This window comes from Sardina pilchardus, chromosome 7 (assembly GCF_963854185.1).
Source record: "Sardina pilchardus chromosome 7, fSarPil1.1, whole genome shotgun sequence".
Classification (NCBI taxonomy): domain Eukaryota; kingdom Metazoa; phylum Chordata; class Actinopteri; order Clupeiformes; family Clupeidae; genus Sardina; species Sardina pilchardus.
The window spans coordinates 8,243,484-8,265,387 of NC_085000.1; the positions used below are offsets into that span (position 1 = coordinate 8,243,484).

At 40.4% G+C, this 21,904-nt stretch overlaps 1 protein-coding gene across 3 annotated transcripts; it reads left to right on the forward strand.

Moving 5' to 3' along the window:
- Nucleotides 1-504: 504 nt before the first annotated feature.
- On the forward strand, nt 505-14,218 carry znf362b (zinc finger protein 362b). 3 transcript variants are annotated; one of them, XM_062540578.1, is made up of 9 exons: nt 505-684; nt 2,213-2,276; nt 3,249-3,495; nt 4,316-4,420; nt 4,684-5,011; nt 5,674-5,898; nt 6,204-6,282; nt 8,640-8,798; nt 10,522-14,218. In XM_062540578.1, exons 2-9 carry the CDS (start codon nt 2,214-2,216, stop codon nt 10,636-10,638), a joined length of 1,323 nt encoding a protein of 440 aa, XP_062396562.1. In that variant the 5' UTR covers nt 505-684; nt 2,213; the 3' UTR covers nt 10,639-14,218. The 3 variants fall into 3 exon arrangements, with proteins under 3 accessions (XP_062396562.1, XP_062396563.1, XP_062396564.1); XM_062540579.1 differs by having other exon boundaries at nt 3,345-3,495; XM_062540580.1 differs by having other exon boundaries at nt 506-684; nt 3,348-3,495.
- Nucleotides 14,219-21,904: the final 7,686 nt, after the last annotated feature.

Here is a 21,904-nt window from a genome sequence, read left to right on the forward strand (position 1 = left end):
GGTCTAAGCCTTGAAGTTGAATGAAAGGTGAGGGACCATCACAGGACCACAATTCATTCTCAACAATAACACATAGGCTGTGAAGTAAACATCGTGCACCATTGAGTGTAAACGAGCTGGAATATAGGCCTAGCCTACATCATCATGTAAAAAGAAAAAGGTTTTGAGTGTTGAGTGTAGTGACAGGCCAATAGAGACCTCTGCTGGACATTGAAAGCGGTCCTCATACTAACCGAACTCGATAGGCTACAATTCAATGCTTGTAGGCCTACTTGCTTACTTTTATTGAGGAATCCATGGATCCATATGGACCTACCTTATGAGGAAATGAATTATCTTTTCTTTTTTTCTTTTTTTTTAAAAAAGAAAAAAAAACTGAAAGTGTATGGAGAAGCCATAGCCTAGGCTACCCCTCAATCATCCATCAAAGATTTAACGATCTGATCATTCTTAGATTGCTGAAAATATTGCTGACCAATTCGCTTTTGGGGGTTTTCGACAACTTCACATTTTTGTCAAGCAGTCAGAACAGAATGATGTGGGCTCCAAACCGCTGCAACACCCAGAAGTGAACAGCAGGCGACCCGGAAGCTCTGAACTCTGAAACAGACAGAAAGAATATCAAGCTTTTGCTGTAATAAAGCTGTGCTTGCCAGGGAAATAAATCAGCAATCGGGATACCAGGTCTGTGATTGACATCCCTGTTTCTCTATAAATGGCACAAAAAATGTAACAATATGTTGCCCCCTCTGTTAGTTGTGAAGGGCTTTTGACGCCCATTTCAATCGTTACAAAGTTGCAAATGACTGTAGCTGCGATTTTTAGAATTCATCGTTTTCCGAATGAGCGTTTTCCGAATCAATTGTCTTGCCTTGCCGTAGCCTATCTTGTACACGAATGTAGCGAATAAGCTAGTTTTGTTTGATGTGATGCTAAAAAGCATGTCCAAACTGTTTCCCTTATCAGCGTCGGTGCAATTTTGCAAGGCATGATTGTTGTAGGAAGTGTCATTTTTTTCAAGCAGGGGCCGGGCAATTCAAACGCGCTATTCAGTAAACAATCGTTCCTTCGTTAAACACAAACATAGCTTACATATACAGCATAGGCTGTGTATAAGATATCATTGTATGTATTAAATGAATCTCTGGTACATATGAACGGGTTTTAAATTTTGGATCTGCAGAATATGGCGTCCTTCCTTATAAGACAGGCTGCCATTTTTGTTTTTCTTTTGTCTGATTTTTTGATAAAAACTGACGCGGACGTGTAGGACACAAAACATAGCGCGATGATTGTGACGGCACCTAATCTGTTTTCATTAATCACAAGAAATTAAGATATGAAGCCCGAATATGCTGTTAAGTGAAAGAAGTTCAGTTTTAACTGAGGGAATGAGGTCCCGGTTTTACAGGGAAAATGCCCACTTTTGGGTTTGGTATAGTTACATTAGCTACGCACCAACGAATATTGGCATGTGTAAGGCTGCAAGTATAGGCCTATTTGGCTATTTTTATTATCACTGATTCGGCGTAAAGTTTAAAGTCGTTTGAGTGCGTGCATGTAGGCTACAACGTAACATAAGCTACACGTGTGACGTGATGCTCGTCAAAAGGCAGCCTGTGCAGTCTAAACAATGTTACTCGTTGGGTGACAGGCCCACAATGTGCAGCTTCTTGCAAGTTGACTAACTCGGTCTAATGTTTGCGAATGTTTGAGGTAGGCTACATGCCTTGTGGTGTATAGTGCAGATGGAAACCTCTGTTCAATTTAAAAATAAATACATTTTTATTAGGCTACCATGATTACACGTATATAGGTCCACACATGACACTGCCTTGTTCTGATTGTTTATTACTAAGCTTTGCAGACAGAGTCCTGCAAAACAAATGTCTGACAAACAACTCCTCTTTTGGCATGGACAATTGTTGGTTCTCCTTTGAAAGAATGTTGTGCAAAGTGTCTAAATTTGGCTGTTCTCTTACTTCTAATGTTAGCTTGGTGAGTAGGCTAGGCTATAGGACTGTGTCGTTGCTCAGCAGTTTGGCAAAACACTGAAGAATGCATTTGATTACTGTGTTATTAAGCCTGCGTGCTTCAGAGCTCTATGGTTTGCTGGTGGTGGATTTTATTTCTGATTGATTGAAGGTAATTTAAAAAAAAATGTAGTCAGGGGGCTGTCACTAACTGTACACAACAATGTTTGTTTTGGCAGGATGGCAGAGCCTCGATTTAATAACCCTTATTTCTGGCCTCCTCCTCCGTCTATGCCCGGTCAGGTGAGTGCTTCTTTCATGTGTCTTCTGTCCAGAGGTGTGGAAGTCTGGCTTCAGAAAGTAAACATCCTGCCACATATTTACTCCAACCACTCACTAAACAAGCTGATTCCAATTGGCACAACTCCTCAGCCAGTTAGAGGAGTTCCTTGGTGAAATCACCTACAGGTGTTAAGTGCACAGGTAGAACCAATACATGGTAGGACTTTTATTTTCTGAAGCCAGACTTGTACATCTCTGCTTCTGCCACTGGAATGAATCATCATGTATCCTCTCATGTCCTCATACAACATAGACCACTGATGTGTCTGTCCTGCGTTCTCTCCCCCATCATCCCTTTGTTAGTAGTTAGTTCATTGGACATGCTATGTACCACCCTACCTAAGGCTGCTAAGAGCTAAGATGCTAAAGTCTGTTCATCTGTATTGTAGACTTACTGCTTTGCCTTTGATTTGCTGTTTTGCTAACCAAATTATGTTATGTTATATTTAACACTGACAAAATGTGAAAAATTGAATGCATCTGCATTTTATTCATATCCAGTGCTGTTGAAAATGTCATAACTTATTTAAAAAAAATAAAATAAAATGAATTATTTCAGTCTTGACCCAAATCATTCTCAGTCTTGAAACCATGTTATTATCAGCAGACTGCCACAATGATATCAATCTCTACAACACAACATTTATTTTTAGCCAGCACATTGGGGTTTGGTGTGTAAAACTACATTGGTTGAGGAAAGGTTCAGACATGTCTCAGGTCTATTTCATTCCCATAGCTTTTATATCACCAAATTAACTTGCCATTGAATCTCTCATCATCATCATATCTCATTCACATTTTTACTTCTTCGGATTATTTTACCTTTCCATACCATCACGTACAGTCCGCTCACCTGATCTGTTACTATTGCTGGTGTGCGCTGTAGTGCCTACTGTCTCCTAGCTCAGCACCAAAACCTCATGACTCTTGCAGCTGGATAACCTGGTTCTAATCAACAAGATCAAAGAGCAGCTGATGGCAGAAAAGATCAGGCCCCCGCACTTGCCACCCACCACTGTTCCCTCTCAGCAGACCCTGCTGGTAGCCTCTCAACCCACCGAAGCCGGCCAGCACGTGATGTCTCTCCCCAAGCTGCAGCAGGTGCCTGGTCTGCAGGGCCACAACTCGTCGCAGCCCGACATTGCGCTGCACGCTCGGCCGGCCTCCAGCACTGTGTCAGGTATCACCACCTCCCGGATGCCACAGGGCCACAGGGTTACAATGGGTGCCTCTCAACATCCCTCCTCGATCCTCGATGCTCGAGGGGTGTTCCCACTGATCTATAACTAATTCTGGATAGACTATCCCATCATTCTTTATGTAGACCAGTGAGGATCGAGGCCCGAGGAGGTAGGGAGGATGTATAAACGACAAATGAGAGGCACCCTTTGAGTGAAGTTCAGTTCTCAACATCCTCTGGAGTTGACTTGTTACATGATGAGGGAGTCAGAGGTCAGCTGGTAGAGTAATGTGTTTAAGGTTGTCGGTGCATTACCCAGTGAGCATATGTACGAGCAACTGCATGAGCTACTGTATGCGCTCTATGTGGTACAGTATAGAGATATCTGCTAAAAGTGTATTTGTACTGGGTAGGATATGTAGATGGACAAATGTTGAAAATGTGAACACAGTGAATTTTTTATTTTGATGGGGATTACAAATACCACCTTAATAGTAGTACCTTGTTTGACGTTGTACCTTGTTTGCCCTATCTTCATTTCCAAGTCATTGGTGCATGATACAGCATGTACTTATCTAGTATCTTGTATCTTAAGCTGTGTCTCAAACCACATACAGTACGTCTGTCAGTACACTGTTAGTGTGCACTGAGCGCTTACTTGTGTTGTGCCCACTTTTGATTGTTAGTATCATCCCAATATCTGCACTGTATACTTACACTAAGTGTTTGAAGTGTGCAAGTAGGGAGTTTGAGACAAAGCCTTGCATCTTGTCTGTGTCTGTCTGTGCTTATCTAATATGCTTCTTCTATCTGATTGCAGACTTGAATATGGATGATAAAACAGCTGTCAAAGCAAAAGGACTATGGGAAGACTGGCATATGCGTCAAGCTATTGACCAAGCCAACAGAATTAACCAGCGTTCAGGTACACTCACACAAAATCTTTTGTCTGGCTGTTTCAGAGCAGACTTTGTTTTATTTGTTAGGACAGGAACACATTCACATCCCAGCTGTATATAACTATATGAAGTGGAGATACCTTGTGCGGTCAGTGTGTGTACTGTAAATGAATTGTAACCGATTATGTGAAGAAAACAAATGCTGTCATTGACCAGCACTGATATCAAAAGCAGCTTGTTGTACAAGAGTTAAGACATGCATTTATTAGTTGTCTCTGGTGGCTTTCAGGTCTAGCGCTATCCTCTCGCACAGACACACCCCACAACACCTCAGAAGCCATCACCCCAACAACACCGACCTCCAGCAGCCAGAACAGACTGGGCGGAGCCCCCAGCCTCAACGTCATTTCCGGATTGGCTATTGGTCCAGGCATGGACGCAATCAAAGGCGGAACCCTGGCGGGCATGCTGGGACCACCGCCGAAGACGCCGCGCGGGCGCAAGAAGATCAAAGCGGAGAACCCCTCAGGCCCTCTCCTCGTGGTGCCTTACCCAATCCTGGCTTCGGGCACAGACCCGTGCTCTATAATTACTGCCAAAGAGGGAAAAACCTACAGGTATGAAATGCAGTGTTTGTAATTCAGGCGGCATTCATTCATTCATTCACTTTGAAGGAAAAACACTCTAAACACACAATTCTAAGATCCTCTTGTTTACTTACAGTACTGTTCTATAACTAAAGCGAATGTCTTTAGCATGTGAAAAATAACAAAGCATTTGAAGACGGCATCTTGGGCTTTGGGGAATTGATCAACATTTAGTCATTCATAATTGTTGGTTGTAGCCCTAGTTGTAATTGCCTTTTGATTCTCTTATTTAGCTTTGGGATCCCTTTAGGCTTAGCCCTTTAGACTTTAGCCAACTTATCCTTGCCTGGGGATGTTATGGATAGCTTAGTTTAGCTGCTCAGAATTGCAGTGTAAGGTAGCCCAGAGTCTAGTAGTGAATACACAACAAAAAGCCATGTCATACTGTATAGTCTCTTTGGCTCTGATTCCCTTTGAGTTTAATTTTGCATGAGCCTTCTCACAGCATCTCCATTTTGCATATGTTTAATCCCCAGTTCTTTTCATTAACAACTTTCAGTCCTGCCAGGGATCACTACGGCCTCTGCAAAAAGCCAAGAACTTTAACATTGCAAGTGCAATTTAGTTTCCGCTCGCAAAGTTCACCTCCTCTCCTCTTCCTCTTCCTCTTCTCCTCTCTCCTCCTGTCGCAGGTGTAAAATATGTCCTCTCCAGTTCTTCACCAAGTCGGAGATGCAGATCCACTCGAAGTCCCACACAGAGGCCAAACCGCACAAGTGTCCTCACTGTTCCAAATCCTTCGCCAACGCTTCCTACCTGGCCCAGCATCTACGCATTCACTTAGGGATTAAGCCTTATCACTGCTCCTATTGTGAAAACTCCTTCCGCCAGCTCTCTCACCTCCAGCAACACACCAGGTGAATACACAAAAGTAGGCCCAGGGAAGGGTCTAATAGATGGTCAAGCATGTGATTATTCAGAAAATGTAAACACCATGTAAACCAAAAATAATAGATTGTAGGTTGTATGTAAATGTGTCATTATTTTAAATGAAAATATATATAATATACAACATTTATATTGAAAAGAAATTGATAATGCCATTCCTCTGAATATTTTATCGTACAGGAATGTTGATTGCAGTTCCGTTGTTTATTTGAATGTGATGGTATGAGCCAAGAGTGGGTATCTTCAACTATTGTCAACTATTTCTGACTTACAGAATTCATACTGGTGATAGACCCTACAAGTGTGCACATCCTGGATGTGAGAAAGCTTTTACTCAACTCTCTAACCTTCAGGTAAGAGCTTGGAAACATATGTTTTGCAGTCCAATGTGCCATTCTAAAAAGATGTAAAGATGTTGGCATCCCACACACCACACACAAGTGATTTGTTTGGTGGTGATGTTTAGTTGGGGGGACCATGAAAAGTGTTATACATTTTGTTAGCCATGTGTGTTTGGGCATCATAATGTGGGGATATGACCTCGTTTTGTGGAAGAGCATAATTCGTGCTATATTGTTGATGCATCGACTAAAAGTAATTTCCTGTGTATTAGCCACATTGTGTATAAGCCACAGGACAGTGTTTTATCCAAGTTAAAAGAAACAAGCCATATTAATACCATATGAACCGCCCCCCATGTGTTAACCTTATAGATGAAGAAATCAATGTATCAATAATCCGTGGCTACTGTAATAGTTGGGGAATTACAGGTACAGTGCAAAATGGCACGATGTGACTTCTGCAAGTTGTGCCGTTTTTAAGCTTCACAGATTCCTACCAAGTTTAACTGTTTGCAAAAGGTGTTGTTTGAAGACTACGAGCCCATTTTCTCTCATTCAGACAGACAGCATTCAGAGAACAGCACAGGGCATTCGGTCTCTCCTAGAAATAGCATGATTCATGTACATTACTTTGTTGATAAGTTAAATGATGTGTCTGCAATGTGTCATGGAACAATATTGTAATCAGTGTGTGTCGTCAGCAATGTTGTGCAGCGTGTGCAATGAGCAATGTGCTGTAAATGGATTTCTTTCAATTTATGGTATGTTCCAACACAGAACACAGAAGCACACGCTTTTTTCTCTACTTCACAGGACAATATACCATCAAAATGAGATTGAAGATGATTACTAGTTGCAAAAGTAGTTGTTAGATGGAAGCATACCTTAGCCAATAGTACAATGCTGTTGTACCTGGTGTCATGTTGGCTATTGTTAAATAGGCTTGGTTGTTGATAGGCCACTATGTGAAATCCGTCACCTATAGCACTAGGAATGTCCTACCTTTCCTGTGTTTGTCTAAAACAAAGTGGCAAATTGTTGCATAGTGTTGCTTTAAGACTGACATGGTCTCTGCAATAGGAGTTAAGTGTTTTATGTTCTTTATCTCCTGTGTCGTTTCCAGTGCTAGATGCCTTTAGGTATAGCTGCACCATGGAGGATGGATTTGGTGGGAAATACTGTGATGAATTGTATAATGTGGGTTTGTGGGGTTTTATGCATTTAGATATTCCCTGATGATTTCCTTTGTAACAGCCAAACTAAGGAGACTTGCAGACTTGGCAGAAATCCGCGTGAGAGAGAATGAGTGCCAGTGTTCATAGAGAGAGAGAGCGGGCTGTTCAGTCTAAATCTGTCAGTGTTGGTTTGGATGAATTCTTTTAGCTAAATATAGTGTGCTTCCATTGAAGCGGTGTACATGAATTGTATGACTTCAAAGTGCTGTGTCAGCAGTGTCAGTGGTGAATTTCTTGATAGTTACTGTATAGTTTGGGACTGGAAGCCAGGCAAGCCATGCTTTGTTTGCTGTGTATAGCCATAAATGGGCTACCAACCACATGGATCTATTTTCAGAATTGGTAGGGAGGCAGAGGAATGGACGCTGAATGTTTTCAAGATGGCAAACGCATCCCTCTGAGAGTCTGGAGAGTCAAGAGTCCCTCATTTTATTGGACAGTCGCTAGCAAGACAGTCTGCAACTTAAGCTCAGTAGTTGTTATGACACTGAATCCTCTTACCTGACTTTGTCCTGTGCTGTGGTCCTGTGCTGTTTGTCCTGTTCGTACTGGTGCTTGACGGAGCCTCAAGGCACTAGTACGCACTCGTTGGCCCTAGGTTAAAGACGAGGCCGTAAATTCAGGGCTGGTAACCCCAAAATAGTGAGACTTAAGGCGTGATTACGGCCACAAATTGATAACGGGGACGGGATTGGGTCCCGACCCACCAGTTAAGAAACATTGCTCTATCAGGCCAGTGGAGCAAAGCTGCATATGTATTGATGCGTAAAGCAGGAAGTGCATCTTTTATCACTAGATAATTTTTTGTGTTCAGTCCTAGTGCACTAAGAGTCAGCGGGACTGTGTGATCTGAAATGTCATTGCTTTTTATGAATTCACAATTCACAGTCTTCAAAAGTGATATGGTAATTTCCTGTGTATAAGCCGCAGAGCAGTGTTTTATGCAAGTTAAAAGAAACAAAACCATATTACTACCATATTAACTGTCCCCGTGTATACATGTAAACCTCACAGTTGAAGAAATCTTGCAAAATCAATGTATATGCCGTGGCTAATAGTCGGGAAATTACGGTATAGCTCTATAGTGACAAATGATCATGTCTGTTTTTTTTCTCTCTCTTTTCCTTTCTTCAGTCACACCAGAGGCAACACAATAAAGACAAGCCGTACAAATGCCCGAACTGCTACCGTGCATATTCAGACTCCGCCTCATTACAGATACACCTCTCCGCTCATGCCATCAAGAACGCTAAAGCCTACTGCTGTAGTATGTGTGGACGGGCATACACCTCAGTGAGTACCTCACTCAACTCTCTCTGACCTTTAACCTTGCACTTCCACCAACAGGCTTCAATTACTCTGTGTGTATGCTTGTACATGCATATAGGCATGAAATGTATATGTATGAATGTATATATGCATACCTGTTCAATATGCATGCTAGTAAAGTGTAAAAGTGGGCATAAGCTGAGGACGTATTTGGGCTGGGGGCAGAATCCCTGATTTGGGGCAGGATACAGGGGGTGGGGAGGGTGTTATAGATCAGCGTATAGAATAAACATTTGAGGTGTCTAGTTCCTTTCAGTCTTGAGTGAGGCAAGTGAAATGAGTGAGGCAACACCCCTTACCTTTTTAGTCCTACTGAGTGGACTGCTGAGCTAAACTGCACAGCCTTCGGAGAGTTGCGCTCATTGTCCACTAGGTGGCATTAGCATTATGAATTGTCATTTAATCAGTGCAGTGTGAGTTCCAGCCAGACATGCAGAACACCTTAAATACTATTCTATCAACATCCATGGATGTAGGTAAGATGGTATCCAGGATGTTGCTTGGGGACGATATTTACGATGTTGCCAGGATGGTATCAGAATCGTAACTTGGTGATTTCATCAGAGAGGGTTGAAATGGAGCAGTAATCAAGGATTTTTGTTTGTGCTGTTCGGGTTTTAGTAATGTTTGTCACTTACTATGTTAGCCAGGCCATGCCCACCTAGATCTTCTTTCAGAGAGATACTAGTCTGGAACAGCATGATTCAGTTTTGAAATCAAAATGGGCTGTGGCGAATGGTAGTAGCAATGCCTGTAAACTGCAGTTTGAAGAATGTGTAAATTTATTCACATCAAAGGTAGGCCTACGTACATTGTTTCCTAACTGCCAATGTGGTTTATTCACAAAGTAGGAAGTAACAGTAGGAATCTCTGATCAATGTGATTGGCTAGGCTGGACCAATGATTTCAAAGTTAATGCTATGTCTACACTTGTCACCATGCTAGTGTTGGAAAGGTTTCACAATTGTGAGTGTCCAGACTCTATTCACAAAGTGAATGCGTTTGGTTTTAACCAGGCTAAAGAAATGTAGGCCTAGCATTTAGTTAGGGCTATAACTTATCAAAGTCAAAGTTAAGTTTATTTCTATAGCACGATTTACAGACGACTTCACAATAAAGTGCAAAAATGCTGAGAATAAATTACAAAGAAAAGGCACAAACATTTTAAGTTAAAAGTTTTAAATTAACAAATTAACAAATTAACAATTAACTATAGCCTTCAATAGTTTTGTATAGCAGGAATACGTTTAATAATTTCCCGATGACCTGGGAAACCACCAGTTCCACGGAACTTGTGTTTTTAATAATTTCCCGATGACCTGGGAAACCACCAGGTCCACGGAACTTGTGTGTCCATGGTGTAGCCAGAACTTCTATGCAGACCTACAGAATCATGGGCAGAACTTAAAAATGACATAGAAGTGGGATTACGTTTCTTTAATTGCTGGCCATGGTGACTGTTGGCTTTTCATAGTTATCAGGCAAGGGTTAAACTCAGATTGAGCAAATCCTGTGTTGTTTGAACCAACTCATCCAAAATCCGTTATTGCAAATCTGAGTCTCCCCATCTCCAGGTAAATCAATTTAGAGATCTTGGTTAGATCAAAGTTTGATCAAAGTTTGTTTAACCTCCTTTTTGGAACACCCCCCTCATGTAACAATGCTGTTGTGTTGTGCCCTGGAACAGGAGACCTACCTAATGAAGCACATGTCCAAACACACAGTGGTGGAGCACCTCGTGAGCCACCACTCTCCCCAGCGAACTGAGTCTCCCAACATTCCTATACGCATCTCTCTCATCTGAGTCCACACTTCTCTCCCTCCCTCCTGGTTCCTCTGCCATTCCTCTTTTTCACATTGATTCTTTTTTTCTTTGCCTTTTTTTTTTTGGTTGTCGTTGCAAAGCAGTTTCCTCAGAATGTGCCAGATGATATTCCTGCTCTCTTGAGAATAGAGCAGAGAGAGCAGCACTTTAGTCCTCAAAGGGCCTAGTGGCTGCTGCTGGGTATGTTTGTTTGTTTGTTTGTTTGTTTGTTTTCTTAATTTGTTTGTTGGTGTATTGTAGTCCTTAACCAATTAATAACAATCCTGTATTGCTTATGGAGGGTAGATGGACCTGCTGATACCGTTTCTATGGTGATCTACAGCTCTTTTGACTCTCTTGGAGGTGAACTGCATCCCTAGAGCAGACAGCCGGATACCAGTTTGTTGCTGTCACCTTATATTTGTTACCAAGGATGTATTAGGGAGATGCCCAAAGATAATCTTTTAAAAAGCACTTTCAGGCCTTGTGGTTTCGGTTCAAGATAGTGTACAGATCTCTTTTTTTTCAATTCAAGAATAAGGCATTGCTTTAGGCAGCTAAAGGTTCCAAGACTATCCTTTTATTTAGCTGTTGTTGGTGTACTCTTCATCTTATTCGTTCCTTATACTGACTCAAGCATTCTCCTATTTTTTCCATGATGTCTCTTTGTACAAAAAATATTTGTAGGTCCCACAAATATCTCACTTTGAGATTTCTTCCGCTTTGTCTGGTGTTGAATAACACTTAGGATTACGTTTCTAAAGGTGCAAACGCAAAGATGATAGAAGGCGGACCATACATAGTCAATTGACCAAAAATATGTATTTATTGGTCTGTCAATCCTGTACATGAGTATGAATGACCCCTTACTATTTAAAATACCAATATGGAACTCACTGAGAAAATGTAATTGATTTTTTATTTTTTTCAAAAAAAAAAAGAAAGTAGATTAGTCATGCTGCGTTTGCACTTGTAAAAATGACCTGTAGTGTAAGAATGAATGAGACATTTGTTTATGCTGTTCAGTTTGGGAACATTGTTTTTTTTTTGTTCTGAATTTCTTGAATCAATAGCCATTTTCCTATGGTGAGGCAAGAATTTGCCAAGCTCCATATTCTCATACTAAATTTTACTTCTGATAATGGTTAAATACTCTGCTGCTTAGAGAGGAGCAATCCGATTTTACTGTAAGTAAGACTTTTCATTTTTATTTTGTAGAGAGTCCATTGTCAGCGCATGGGATCAATCTAATCTTCATGTCCAATGGCAGATATAGTTTGCTGCCATCTCCTGTATAACTGTTACAGACTTTAAGTCACTCGATGCCAAAAACATAGTGAGTTTCTTTCTCACAGCTTTATCAAGGATAACCTGACCTTGTTAAATAATAATAATCTAAATTGCATGAAATGCGAGAAATGCCCTTATGAATGAATTTTGAATGTCACCTTATTGTAGCCTTCACCCCCCTGCCCCCCATCCCCCACCCTTGTTCATAAAATGACTATTGATTCATTATTCGTGTGGCTAGTTGGGTGTTTTGTAACTTTCTTTGTCATATCAAAATGTGTCTTTTCTTCATCACTGCGAATAACACAGTGCAGCAATAAATGGTGTGGGAAACTATTTAAAATAGGTGGACCAACAATCATAGTCCTCTAACCTGCACCCTAAACTTGCAGTATGACGCATACTGCAGTGACTATTCATGTATACTGTATGACCTGTTCTTTTTTTCCTTACTGTGTACTGTATTGTCAACCCAGAAACTTAAGTATGCCATACCTTTGGTTTACTTAGTGTGCATCCTTTTACATTTATCATACCAGTCACTTGTTAAGCTCATTTCACTTACACAGGCTTGCTGTCATTCTGAAGAGAACGAGTCAGACTAAGCACACATTGCAAAGGTGGTTGCTTTTTTGGTTGTCCATGGCAGTTTGTTTCTGTACTGCAAAGGTGCTATGTGGATTTTTTTTTTTTTTTTGTCTTTTCTACCTTCAACAGAATGTGAACATTTTAACATAATGTCAAAAATTCCCATCCCTGTGTCGAGATATTAACTGAAGCAACTCATGCTATCTTAACTCCCGATATTAACTCATGCAAAGCACCTATAGTGTCAGATCAGCTCTCTCATCATACCATGTTGTACAACTTGTATTAAATAAATACAATGCAACTCAGTGGAAGAGAGCTGTGTGGCTGCGTTCAAGACAAATCAAATCCTAAAGAATTCCACATAGATCCTTGATGATTTTCTAGCTAAAGATTCACACCAAAACTGCTCTCTGTGATTCTCAGTTTGGTTTTGTTAGTTTGAAATACTTTTCTCTGTTAACAAGTTGCTCAGACAGAATAATCACCACAGATACCCCTGTTTAAATGTAAAGCATGCAGTCCTGACTAGATCAGAAGGAGCAAACTGCCTTGTTTGACTAAAAAAAGAGAAAAAACTTTCAAATCACCTTTCAAATGTCAGCTACATCAGGCTCGATATGCTGCCATTTCTACACATATGTTGCTAAAGTTGTTACAACAGATTCTTCCTCACTGATGTGAGTTTGACTATTTGATTTTGGTTTCCTGTCACAGGACCAATAGTTTTTTTTCTCTCTTGTTTTTCTTATACTTTCATTTATTTTTCAAAAGAGGGCAATCACTCTGGTGCTGTACTGAGTACTGAAAAAGGTCACCTCAAAAGGAACCTTGCTCCCTAATACAGGTCTATTGTGTTCAGTGTAAGAGTTGGACATGTTTGAAAATAATGTTGTGATAGGCTTTCCTTTGGGATGGTCACACATTGGCCCACAAGAATTGGGAGGCAGTCGCGCACAGTTATGTGCCATATGCCTCCTCGTACTTGAGATGAGGTGCTTCTTATGTGTCAAAAGACATTAATCCTAGATGTTGAGATGGAACATAAGCATGTTTACAAGTAAAATAAAGTCTAGTATGTACAACTGCAGATCATTCTATGCTGGCAACTTGCCACAAAACAAACTCTTTATGCCAATAACTGACCCTGCCTCCACCCCTTCCTGTCTTCATAAAGCTAGTAAACTGAGAAGTGTACATTTGTTATGACAAAAAAATAACCCTTGTATTCATTTATAGTGCAAATTTTCAAATGACTGTATTTACTGTTGAATTTTGTATTAGTATATTTTCATTTATTAATCATCTTTGTGAGTATTGATCATTTTCATTAATATCCATTCTATTTTTCTTTCCTTTTTCTTACATTTAAGCCTTAACTGTTATCATTGACTATTTTATTTCCATATTCCCATATTGGTGTTTTCAGTATTCAGTTTCTGTGCATTTTACTTTTCATTTTTCGCATGGAGTACTTTGACAATAACTTATGTATTAATTAACTGTAGCATTTTGTTCTGTCTGACATTGTTATACATGTCTAGGAATTACGACACCCCTTTTCCTTTGTCTTGCATTGTGGTTTCATTTTTAAGATTTGGCTTAATATGCACAGACATGCTAGGTGAATTAAATAATATCAATGTTACAAATACTTTGTATCTTTATCGGGTTTTAATAAATGCAGACTGTTGATAATGTACTTGCAAAAGTTGTTTTGTTGTGTCCGTAAATATTTCGAGGGCTGAGAATCAAAGGGGCGTAAGTGACATTTCACCAACTTTACAGGAGAGCCAAAATAAATCTAACTGCTTCTATGCTCACAGTTAAAGACCTTTGGTTTTTGTTCAATAACGTTATATTTATAAATATTTTACTTCTATAATTTTGTCAGTTAGAAAGAGCTCATCAATAGCTTTCAGGTGATATGTATAACTCAATTTTGACCAAAATGTCACTTACGCCCCTTTGGTTCTCAGAAAATTTCAAAATTTAAAATATAAAAATATAATATAATATAATATAATATAAAAATATTCAAAAAACCTGCATTGTAGGTAATATCAATCAAACTATTATTTGGTTTGTTTTGATGAAGTCTAGTTCTCCAAGAAAAGTAAAAAAAAATATTTATTGATTGACTTCTCACAAAAAACATTGCTGTTGTATTTATAAGTGTGTGTGTATGTGTGTGTGTGTGTGTGTGTGTGTGATAGAAAGTCATCCCCTTTGAAATTTGAAATTACTTTTTTTGTCTTACAAAACCCATTTAAAAAATGTATGTTTTTCCAGTTTTATTTACAAATTTAGCTGTACATCATCAAAATACTGGGAAAAAAGACAACAGTTCTGAAATTTAATAAAAAATTAAAAAGTAGAACAACAGGGTTGTTCTGTTTGGATATGTCTCTATTAGCTTTGCACACCTAGATTGGGGAATATTTGCCCAATCTTCCTTGCAGAATTGTTCAAATTTAGTCGAATTCTGTGAGGAATGGCGATGGACTGCTCTCTTCAAGTCAATCCACAGATTTTCTATAGGATTTAAGTCAGGGCTCTGACTTGGCCCCTCAAGGACATTCACCTTCCTGTCCTTAAGCCACTGCTTTGTTCTTTTGGCAGTATGTTTAGGATCATTGTCATGTTGGAAGGTGAATGACTTGCCCATCTTCAGCTGTCTAGCAGAGGGACGCAGGTTTTCCTCAAGAATTTGGGTGCACTTGGCAGCATCCATTTCCCCTTCTATCCTGACCAATTGCCCAGTCCCCGCTGAAGAGAAACATCCCCACAACATAATGTTGACCCCACCATGCTTCACAGTTGGTATGGTGTGTTTTGGGTGGTGTACTGTGTTTGGCTTTCACCAAACTTAGCGCTTGGAGTTCAGTGCAAAAACACATCTGGAATATTCTGCTACCATGTGGAAAAAGGTTTTATGGTCAGATTAAACTGAAAGATTTAACTTTTTTGACTGAACTCCAGGTGCTAACCAAACACTGTACACCACCCAAAACAATCCTAGAGGCAGGGTTCAAGTCAAGCTAGAAAAAAGCCCTTCATCAACGAGATGCAAAGAAGAGCCAGGTTGAGGTTTGCAAATGACCATAAGGATTGGACCATAGAGGACTGGAGAAGGTAATCTCCGATGAGTCCAATTGTCAGGTCTGCCCAACACTTGGTTGTGTAATGGTTAGACCTGAAGAGGCCACAGTGTATCGCACCCACTGTGAAATTTGGTGGAGGATCAGTGTTGATGCCACAGCAAGGCTGGAATCGGGCAGATTAGATTTGGCAAAGGATGCATGAATCAAGCAGCCATAGCAGAGGTTCCCTTTCTATGGATGCATGGACGCACACACGCAAAGCTCTTGTGATTTATGTTGAGGCACCTGACATTCACACCATAGGGTGCAAGACAGCACCCATCTTACAGCACTCACCAATACTGTTCACAGACCTCATGGTCTTTGCGCACACTGTTCTATTTCATATCGGTCAACACGCCACAGTATGGGTCATCCTCTCAGATAGGGTGAGCTGTTAGGAGACAGAATAGCAAATTAACCACTTCCCGCTATGTGCGTGCAATCAACCCCAGTCTACAGGTGCATGCACACCGGCACTTTCTCTTTTTGCCATCTGGCATCATGCCACTCCCCGAGTGACCACGCAGTGTGGCGTGTAGACCTTCATTCACAGAACCTGGGTTACCTGCTTAACACTTTGTTTTCTTTGCACCTAAAATATTTGTCAGGCGTGAAGGATGCCAAGACTGCTGATGGGGTCCTCTGTCTGAAGACGCTCAGCTCAGCTCAGCTCCCTAAGCTCCCGGGACACTTCAGTTTCACCTGCTGCCTGTCTGTGCTGAGATAAGCATTCTCTCACGAGCAGTTATTATCGAGCAGTCAGAGGGCCACAGCCAAGAGTCTCGACTGTTCTGAGACAAATGCCATGAGAAGATTTTTCCTTGAATGAAGTTTCTTTGACCTCCAGGTGGCGAGCAAATGCTTCAGCCCAACACTGCTTACTTTTCAAGAGTGAAGATGGGAGTGCACAACATGTTTTCCCTGTAGGTTTTTGAACACTCTCCTAGGTTTCCAGATGGGGTTTTTTAACTGTAGAAGAGAGAAGTTGCGGAAAACATCCAGAATGTTCCGTCTATGTCCAATTCAGTTCCCGTCATCATGCGGTGCAATTGTGTGAGGTAGGATGTAAATGTGAACTTCAGAAATGTATACACTTTGGTCTATAGTTTTGCTTACAAGTACATTACAAAATGATATATCAAAATGAGTGGAATTCTATTTAACGGGGACTATAAATATAAGTAAATATCCTTTTTTGATCCCGTGAGGGAAATTCGTTCGCCGCATTTAACCCAATTTAACAGAATCAGTGAACACACACAGCACACAGTGAACACACAGTGAGGTGAATCACACTCTAACCCAGAGCAGTGAGCTGCCTGCCCAACAAGCGGCGCTCGGGGAGCAGTGAGGGGTTAGGTGCCTTGCTCAAGCGCACTTCAGCTGGTCGAGGATCGAACCGGCAACCCTCCGGTCACAAGCTCGAAGCCCTAACCAGTAGGCCACGGCTGCCCCCAACTTGCCCACTGATTGATTATTCAGATGGACAGACACCACCAGTTCTCTGGTACACTCCCTCAACTCCTTTATGCTGTAATATACAGTATAATATATACAGATACAGAATCAGATTAAATCAGCATACATGCATTAGTAAAAACCATGCAACGAACACCATACTCATACATTGAAGGACAAAGACCATACTGTCAAATTTCTATTTGGACAAAACGCAAATATAAACAAACATAGGCTAAGGTGCATTATCTAAGTTGTCTATCACTGAGTCATGCTGTGCTAAAATAAATTCCTTCATGGGGACATTGAAATATATCCTATTATATTCTATACTATTAAATGAAGATATAGAAAAATACTCCTCCCAGATATTTTAGAACTTTGAACTGTGAATATCCTGGCTTCACCACTGCTGTCAGAAAGCCATTGAAATTGCATGTTTCTTTATTCATCTGATGATACTATGGCCATTTTATGATTATTCAAATGATATGATGACAGTATGACATGACATGATATTATTGTATGATTATTACAGTGAATACACTTATGTATAGCACCTTTAAAAGCCTGCCCAACTCTAACATAGGGCCCGTAGTCTGTGAACTCATTTGGCACATTTGCATGGAATCATGAAACACTGACCTGCACACAGGCATCAGAGTGTGTTCATTTGCTTATCTACTTGCAAACCAGGGCTTTCAACCAGAATTATTTCCCAATTGGTTCGTTCCGAACAGAAATTGTTTTTTTTAACGTTTCCGTTTTTCAGTTCAACCTTAAAATTGACGTTCCTGGACTGATTAGAACAAAAAAAAACACAGTTCCTGAATCAGTTGCAGTTCACATGTTCCATGTGCGGGACATTCGATGAAGAAGGCTGATCATGAGGACTTCAAAATTATATTGTTAGTCTACATCATTTTCCTTGTCTCCAGTGGCGATTCTAGAGATTTGTAACAAGGGTGGCCCTAGTGGGGCACTGGTTAATTCAAGGGTGGCATCTAGATACATAACAGAAACAGGCTCAAGTTGTTAAATTAGCACACATGCATGAGTAAAACCATGCACTAAGCTCCATACTCAACAAAGAAGGACAAAGACCATACTCTCACATCAAATGTCTTTGTAATTGGATAAAATGTCAATTTTCAGCTCATTTTCAGCTCTGAACAAAACCCATTCAGAAATTAGGCCATTTGAGCAAAAGTGGAAGTGTGAAATGTTTTTTTGCCAGTGGTTCTTAACTGGTCTGGTTTTGGAACCCATAATTTCACAAGTTCATAAAGTTGTGACCAACTATTAGCATTCAGGCCAAAGAATATGGTGAGGTAGCCTACATAAGACACGCAAAGTGCCTGGCCTATTTGTGTGGAAAATGCAGATGTTTGGCATTACATTTGTGAAGTCTTTAACTGCTGATATTGTCTCAAAGTACTACTCAACAGGTTTGTCTTTGACAGGGGTGCGTTGTTTCCAAGTGGCACTTTAGTTTGGATGGTTTTATGCTCTCATGTGCACCCTACACTGTCTTATTTTGTCCTCAATTTAAGTTAATCACATTCTATCTTACTGCATACTTTTATAAATGTATAACATTATATCTAACATGACATGTCACATAAACATTGGCTATGTCCATGCCATGGCAATGACTGACATAGGCTACGAATACATTTTATCAAAATAACGGGCCAAGGATAGATTTTTTTATTTTTAATTTCTTTTTAGCCACAAGCTCCATGACCCATCACTCAGATCAGTACCACAACCCACTTTTGGGTTCCAACCCACCAGTCAAGAAACACTGGCCTAAGCTATAAATTTTCCACAATGTCAATATTACGTTAGGGTAGTAGACTATTTACAATACAACATAACAATACAACAGTGTCGGCTGAGTAGGTAGGATAGGCAGATATAAAAATTTGCCTACATTACGTGATTCTACAATTGCAATACAGGGTTTTGTGTGTGTAATAAGATAAATGGGCACTGGCAGATGCGATAGGTAAATATATGTTTTTGTGTTAGCGCAAGCAGTAGCCTGTAGGCCTATTGTAAACTCACATGCTAAAAACAATAAACCATGTAGCCTATAACTGCAAGCATGTTTGCTAGATTGCTTATATTTCTGAACCCTGATATTTCAAACTAGTGTGCTGCAAGTGCATCAAGAAATTTCTCGCCTTTGACTGTTAATGGCGAATAGTAGACTAGGATTTTGGGGTGGCACCTGGGGTGGCCAATTGAATCTCAAGGGTGGCCTGTGCCACCCGGAGCCACCCCTCTGGCTACGCCCCTGCTTGTCTCCATCCTAACATCAGACACTAGGCTACATTATGGAAATGACATACAGTAACTGTAATTCTGCCTACATTTTTCTCAGTAGCCTATTATACATGAATTAAGACACAGAACATTTCTGCCATGTAGCTCACATATCTAAATTTGCAAACAACTGAGATATGGTATGCTACATAGCTGCCATTGTGAATATCAATTGACAAAACCTAGTCAAGGCCTGAGACGAACGCAAGTTTACCCGACTGCTGTTCCTGCTTTTCATTCTTGTTAACTTTCTTCTTTTTTTGGATTCACGTTCATCTTCTTGTAATATAGCTTAACACTGTCCCTGTGTCTGCATATGCCTACCTGTCTGTCACTAACTTGGCTCAAGGGAAGACAGAGGAGGGGGCCTTCATTTAGGCTACTTGCGGGCCCTATACGCAACTTGCGTAGTGTGCGTATAGGGAGAACCGGCCCTGACCACAATGGTGTAGGCTACTGTGTACACACATAGCTGCCATTGTGAATATTAAACTTATAAACACATGCCCAAAACCATGTCAGGGCCCAGAGAGAAATGAAAGATTCAGCCTGTGACAAGTTAACCTTCTCTATTACATTTCTCCCGATGAGTGAATGACCGGAAGTGAAACTCACCTCAGTCATATTGCACAGGAATCTTGTCAGACAACTAAAAAATAATGGTATTAACCAGTTAACATTATTTTAGATAAGCATTTCAGGAACATAACAAAAATTAAAGTTTCTGGTTTCATTTCTGCTCCTAGCAAAACATCAAAAGTTTCTGTTTTTCGTTTTTGTTCCGTGAACCGCTTCAAAGCCTTGTTGCAAACACCATAAATGTATTTTGTATGGTTTGGCTGTTCTAATAGTCCTCCTGTGTCCTATGAGCCCTTGTGCTGCCTTTTGAAGCAGCTGAGAGATTTGCATGCTTGGTCTCAGTGGTATGAGTACAGTGTGTGTGTGTGTGTGTGTGTGTGTGTGTGTGTGTGTGTGTGTGTGTGTGTGTGTGTGTGTGTGTGTGTGTGTCTGAGGTGCTCATAAATCAACCTGGCATGGTGTCCTCTAACCTCTCTGATGATCTCAGGCAGTGGCAAGTCTTTGGTCAAGCTCCTCATAGACAGCCTCACTCTGTGCCATGTACTGTATGTGTGCACTGGGAGGAGTATAGTCGTTTACCCCATGGCAAAAAGAAAAAGATATGTACACAGATATGTACTGCCATTGCAAGCATATAAACTATATATTCATGTTAATGTTGCATATTTGATGACATAAAGGTAATTGCATAATTATATGTTGCAACTTTATCATAATATGCATAGGGCAGCCATTCAAAAACTCTACTGTAGGACATGGGTAGAGTCTTCTAAGATGCAGTTGGCTTTCCTTAATGTTGCCTTGTCATGCAGTGACAGAGACTGAAAAGGTGGCAAATGATTTTATAACATGTGCACACAATGCTCTTGAGGTGTTTCTTATTTTTGATTGAGAGGGAGTGAAGCCAGCATGTAGATGAAAGGCTACTTTCAATGAAGGAGGTGTAAAAAATGTTGAGATTGTCCTGCTCAATCCATCACATTACATTACACTACATTTGCTGACGCTTTTTAGCCAAAGCGACTTACGACATGGTGAACATATTACGCTTTTAAAGCAATTCTCACAACTATTCTAGGAAAAGTTTGAAAAGGTAGGGTGCAGTATGAATAAGTGCATCAATGATTGCAATTGTCCAGAGGGGGAATGCGGCCGGGAATGTCCTCCTCCATGGTCGTGGACACCAGGCACAAGCAGGTGGTAAGTCCTGATGAAGACGTAACATAACGTCGAAACGTTAGTCTCTTACGATGTTGGCACCTTAAATAAATATTTAAAATCTTCACTTCTGAGTTGCTCCGGTGAACCCTTTTTTCTCTACTAATCTAATCTGAGTCAGTGTATTGATGAAGGAATAGATTAAATTGAAAGATATAAGGTTTGGAAAGTGATATCATATTCAAGTATTTTAACAAGTAATACTTTCAAAATACATTCAAAATAGTATTTTATTTTGATATATGGTGTGGCTATGCATTTCATAGTTTATTTTGATACACCACAACACTCAGTGACATTGAGAAACAGAGATCTATGTGAAAAATTGAAAAAAGAGACACATTTTCCTATAAGTTATCAGTAGTGCTTTAGCCTATCTAACACACATACAGCCTACTGCACAGCTACCAGCTACTGTAGCTACAAATTCTCAACACCAACTCATCTACATCCAGGGTTTGAGACTGCACAATAGAAAAAAGTTGACTTCTTGACTTTGTTTGGGAGAACAAGACACAATGCTTGGGTGGGCTTAGCCCACCCTGGCTCCTACCTAGAGCCGGCCCTGGTTTGAATCTTTATGTCACAATATTATTGTGGTACAGGATACAGGTGTGCTACTGTGCCAAGTTACCAAATAATTTTAAAGTTGTTGC